A 4425-nucleotide genomic window follows, 5' to 3' on the forward strand; every position below is an offset into this window, starting at 1 on the left:
GGAGGTCCAGGGCCATGTGGACCAGGAGGAGGATCAGGAGGAGGTGGTGGGAGCCTGAGGCAGTCCTTTGAGCTCAACGATCTGAACAGAGACTCAGAAAGCTCAGACTCCATACTTGAAGGGTCCATCGACAGAAAGCAGGCCAATCACATCGTAACTACAACTGCCACCAACAGCACCCCCACCATAGTCACTGTTCACACGCAGAACCCGAGCCAGTCAGAGCACCGGCTCCACCCTCAGGGCATGTCCACCATCAGGGTCACTCCGGGGGATGGATCTGGAGGAGGTGGAGAGAGCGCTTCAGAAACCCTTTCTGTCGCCTCCAGCCGGGAGTCCACCCTGCGGAGGAAAGGCAATAATGTCATCCTGATTCCAGAGAGAGCCAACAGCCCGGACAACGCCCGGAACGTTTTCTACAAGGGAACGTCCACGACTCCTGTTTTCAAGGAATAACGCGTCAGAGGAGAAGTAGCTACTAATGCAAGGCGGCCTGCCGTTGTAAATGTCATAATAACTGCAGAAGAATAGGTTTCATTCAGCATGAGATTTTGTACATGTTTACACTGAATCACAACCTTTAAGTGTTGTAGAAATAATCACTGTGTACTTTGTAGTCACTCCTAAGGAAACCTAGTGTAATGTCGATGCTGTGCCAGTGCTTTTGGGACAAGAAAACCTTTTTTAAACAATTACGTATGTTTTGGATATACATTTTCTGAAAAAAGGAAATGAGCACACTGCTGTTGAAACTGTAGCAAACGGCAGCACTAATTGTACCATAGCTATAGAACCAGTGTACTTCCCTGCACTGTAAATACTGTGGAAAGGGTGCTACACCACAAAATACAATTTACTATACAACTTATTGTGTAATTTGAATAGAGAAAAGATGAATTATTTTAGAGTGAGCAACAATGACATTAGGACGTCACAAATATATGTTTTGTACTTCGTGTTTCTCCTGTACAAATACTACATAATCAACAAATACTGTTTCTGAACCATAAGTGTGCTTAGCATTCCTTCTGTAGCTATGGAGTCTAATATGCTGTGACTTGCACTGACCTATGCGTTTACTGTACCTTGTATAGTGTAAACCCTGACCTTATCTCTACTAACGTGTTGATGTTCATACCTACAGCACAAAAAGCAGCAAACTGGAAGATTGTGTTAAACAGAGCGGAGGAGAATTAGCACATTTCCAAACTTAATGCAATACTTGACCTCAAGGCACCCAGCTGAGTCTGGCAGTTTGAGTCTGCTTAAAGTGTCTTTCATATGTTCTCAAATACACTTCCTTCTGTCAAACCAACAACCAAAACGCCAACCTTAACAGTAACAAAGTGGGAGGGGGGTGGGGGTCATGTCCGGGGTCTGAGGATTAAAACAGGGTGGGGGTCATGTCCGGGGTCTGAGGATTAAAACAGGTGACTGACTGGAACCTTTTTAAGACTTCATCCACACTAATCGATTTTCACTGAACGCACAGCAGCTGTAGCTGTCAGAAGTGATGCCTGTCCGTACTACCATTATGAACAAACTAAGGTTAACCTACATTAGTGGTCATTAGCGGTCAAGGTAGAAATACGAGTTGTTTCTTCTAGTTTCATTATAAGTTCTCACATCGTAACTCCCCTGGGTGACTGGATGGAGATTTACGATGCGTTTTTTAACAGTTTTAAAAATAAAATGGCGTCAGCAGTGTCTTCTTACATTCCCAGTTAAAACCACAGTAGTGAGTCATAAACATAGCAGAATATATGGTTTTAAAGGAAACATGGGTGGGATGGAGCTGAAGGCTTTGAGGGCAGGGAACAAATGTCAAACCAACCCGAACACAAAGACAAGTTGTCAGAAACAACATCATTACTTTAGCTCATGGCGATCACAAACACTGTTCAACTGGTCCCAGTTTACGGGAGGACGGGGGAGGACGGGGAGCAATGCCAAGTAGGGTTACCACTTCTCATTTCCTGTTCATGTTGATTTACTAGCTGTTTTTAGAGAAGTCTTTCTGATGAGATGACCCATCAGGGACCTACGACAGTACTAGATGCACAGAGCCAGACTGATGTGGGGTTCTGGCTTTGGTTGCGATTGGTTTTGGTTCTGACAGCAAACCCTCTGTAAGCACTGTGCTCAGAGCTAAAGTAACTACATGTAGCATTTCCAACAGGAATATCTGATATTGTTGTTGAATGGTAATACCTCAGTATAATTTCAGTCATCAAATGAAACCTTTGGGTCTTAGTTTTAGCGCTCCTTCACGATATGCCGTTTGCACGCGATGAACAGCACCTCCTTCCAGTTTCGGGCTGTGAACTCATTTTCTTTGTGCCATAAACCAACCAGCAGATTTTATACCAAATCCAACTCAGTGTATGACGTGTACAGTAGAGGCTGCCAGCTCTTTGATAAACCCTTCAATATCTTTTCTTTTTTTTGCGCCAGTAAAAATACGACCTGTTGTTTACAGTGGTTTACATATTTATTAGTTTGTCAGTGGTTTAATTAGCACCCACTGGACGTAAATTACATTTTATACAAACAAAGACCAGGCAGAGTGAATATGAGCACGTTTGCCAAAGCTAGAATTTTTCATCCAAAATAAAATAAATCATGGGACGTCATTTTCAGTATTTGTACAGCATTCCTCCATCATTATGTACATGATTGATTCTATAGCCCAATAAGATTTGCATGGTCACTTTTCTATAGTATACCACAATATTTTTATCATAAATGTGCAAAAATTTCGAAATGATTGAATTTACAGTTGTGTTTAGAAATGTTCTTTATTTCTGTGTTTCAAAGTAAGAGTTATATGACAATCTTTTTAAAGTACTGCGGCCTCTCCAGGCTTCTTTTCTTTTCTTTAATGGAGTAATCATGTGCAGACTTTATGACTCAAAATGTTGAAAAGGATACCCGAGAAAATATTGGGGGTAGTAAAACGTGTCCAACACAATCCAATGACGGTTGCACGTTAGCACGTTAGCACGTTAGCATGAGCTAACTAGCATTTTGTCAGTCTTTTACCTTCAGACATTAAGATAAACATCACCAGAAAGATCCTTCTTTGTTCTCTTGTGCTTTTTACAAGCTGTACCAACACAAATCAATAATTGGACTACTATATTGTTAGCTTTTTGGCACTGCTATCAAAACGTTATAAAACCCATATACCTGAGAGTTAGACAGAAAATAAAACTCAGTACAGCAACATTTTCAAAGTCCCAAAGAGGATGTCTTATGATGAGCAATACTTAACAGCTACCCTCTGAAACAATACAGCACGCATTTATTCAAGAATAATCTAAATCTTTACGGTACAAGACCGCCACTTTGAGTCTTTATGTGCAGCAGATGGTACTGTGTCTGTGAGCCAGCCTGTAACGGACTTCTCTATGAGGCGCATCTGATACGATGTGCACAGTACAGGTCAAAGCCTTATACTGCACCTCGGATGCCACAGAGAAACATCAAGAAACCCACCAGAATAACATCTTATACAAAGTATGGATTGGATATGAAAAGAGCAGATATGACGTGAACAAGTATTGTTTAAGAGAACTGCCTGATTTGAAATCAAAGAGTGATGAACACGTGGGTAGAAATGTAGATGAATATGTAGAGCTGTGGATGGATGCTCTCTGCATGTGTAGCCTCTTGTGTTGTCCCTGGATCAATCATTAAAGTTTTCTGATACTGTGATCAGCTGTTTGATTTCTATGCGGCACTTGCCATCATCTGAGTTAAAGCATTTAAAAGCTCAATGGTCACGTTTTTGTAAAACAAAACGTGACCATGTGTAACTTAAAGCTCACTGAGCATTCAGAGCACGTTGAGGGTAGATGTCAAACATTGTGTTGTCCAAAGGATTTGAATAAATGTTTGCTATTGAAACCAATCCATGTTTGTCTCTTCAGGTCCTTCATCCAAAATCTAAAGTTAGCTTGGTCTCCTCTACCCTAAGATGTCTGTAACTGTGTCTCTTTGAAGCATATTTCCATTAAGTTTAACAAGGCAATGTTAGTTAAAGTTGCAGATTCATCTTCGCTGATCTTCCTGAGTTTATTTGAGTGGATTTATTATCCAGCTTAAAGTGGACCTATCATGCTATATGTTAATAATATAGTGAAGGACCATACCTATATAAGGCATATTAATACTTTTTATTTTTCAAAATACCAAACAGATCATACATTTCAGCCATTCCTCATTTCGCTCTTAACAGTCTTTGCACGGGCTGATTCTGTGAGAACAGCACCATCTACAGGCCTGGCATATGTACTACAGCGTCTCCAGCGCTTTCTAACGGCAATGTCCGTGGCTGTCTCCTCCTGATTGGTGGAGTTGGCCCGATAGCCGTAGCGCCACTTCTGGGACGTCATAGAAGTGTTCAAATCTGGATCAGTCTGT

General features: G+C 41.3%; 1 protein-coding gene across 2 annotated transcripts in view; it reads left to right on the top strand.

Annotated features, from left to right (window-relative positions):
* Window positions 1-3717, top strand: part of plppr4b (phospholipid phosphatase related 4b) — a 22205-nt gene extending 18488 nt beyond the window's left edge. For both annotated transcript variants that reach the window (XM_079661657.1, XM_079661658.1), the window contains one exon: window positions 1-3717. This exon is cut by the window's left edge and continues 1218 nt beyond it. In XM_079661657.1, the coding sequence (XP_079517783.1) occupies window positions 1-456 (456 nt within the window). In that variant the 3' untranslated portion in view covers window positions 457-3717.
* Window positions 3718-4425: the final 708 nt, after the last annotated feature.

This window comes from Notothenia rossii, assembly GCF_949606895.1.
Source record: "Notothenia rossii genome assembly, chromosome: 12".
Taxonomy (NCBI): Eukaryota; Metazoa; Chordata; class Actinopteri; order Perciformes; family Nototheniidae; genus Notothenia; species Notothenia rossii.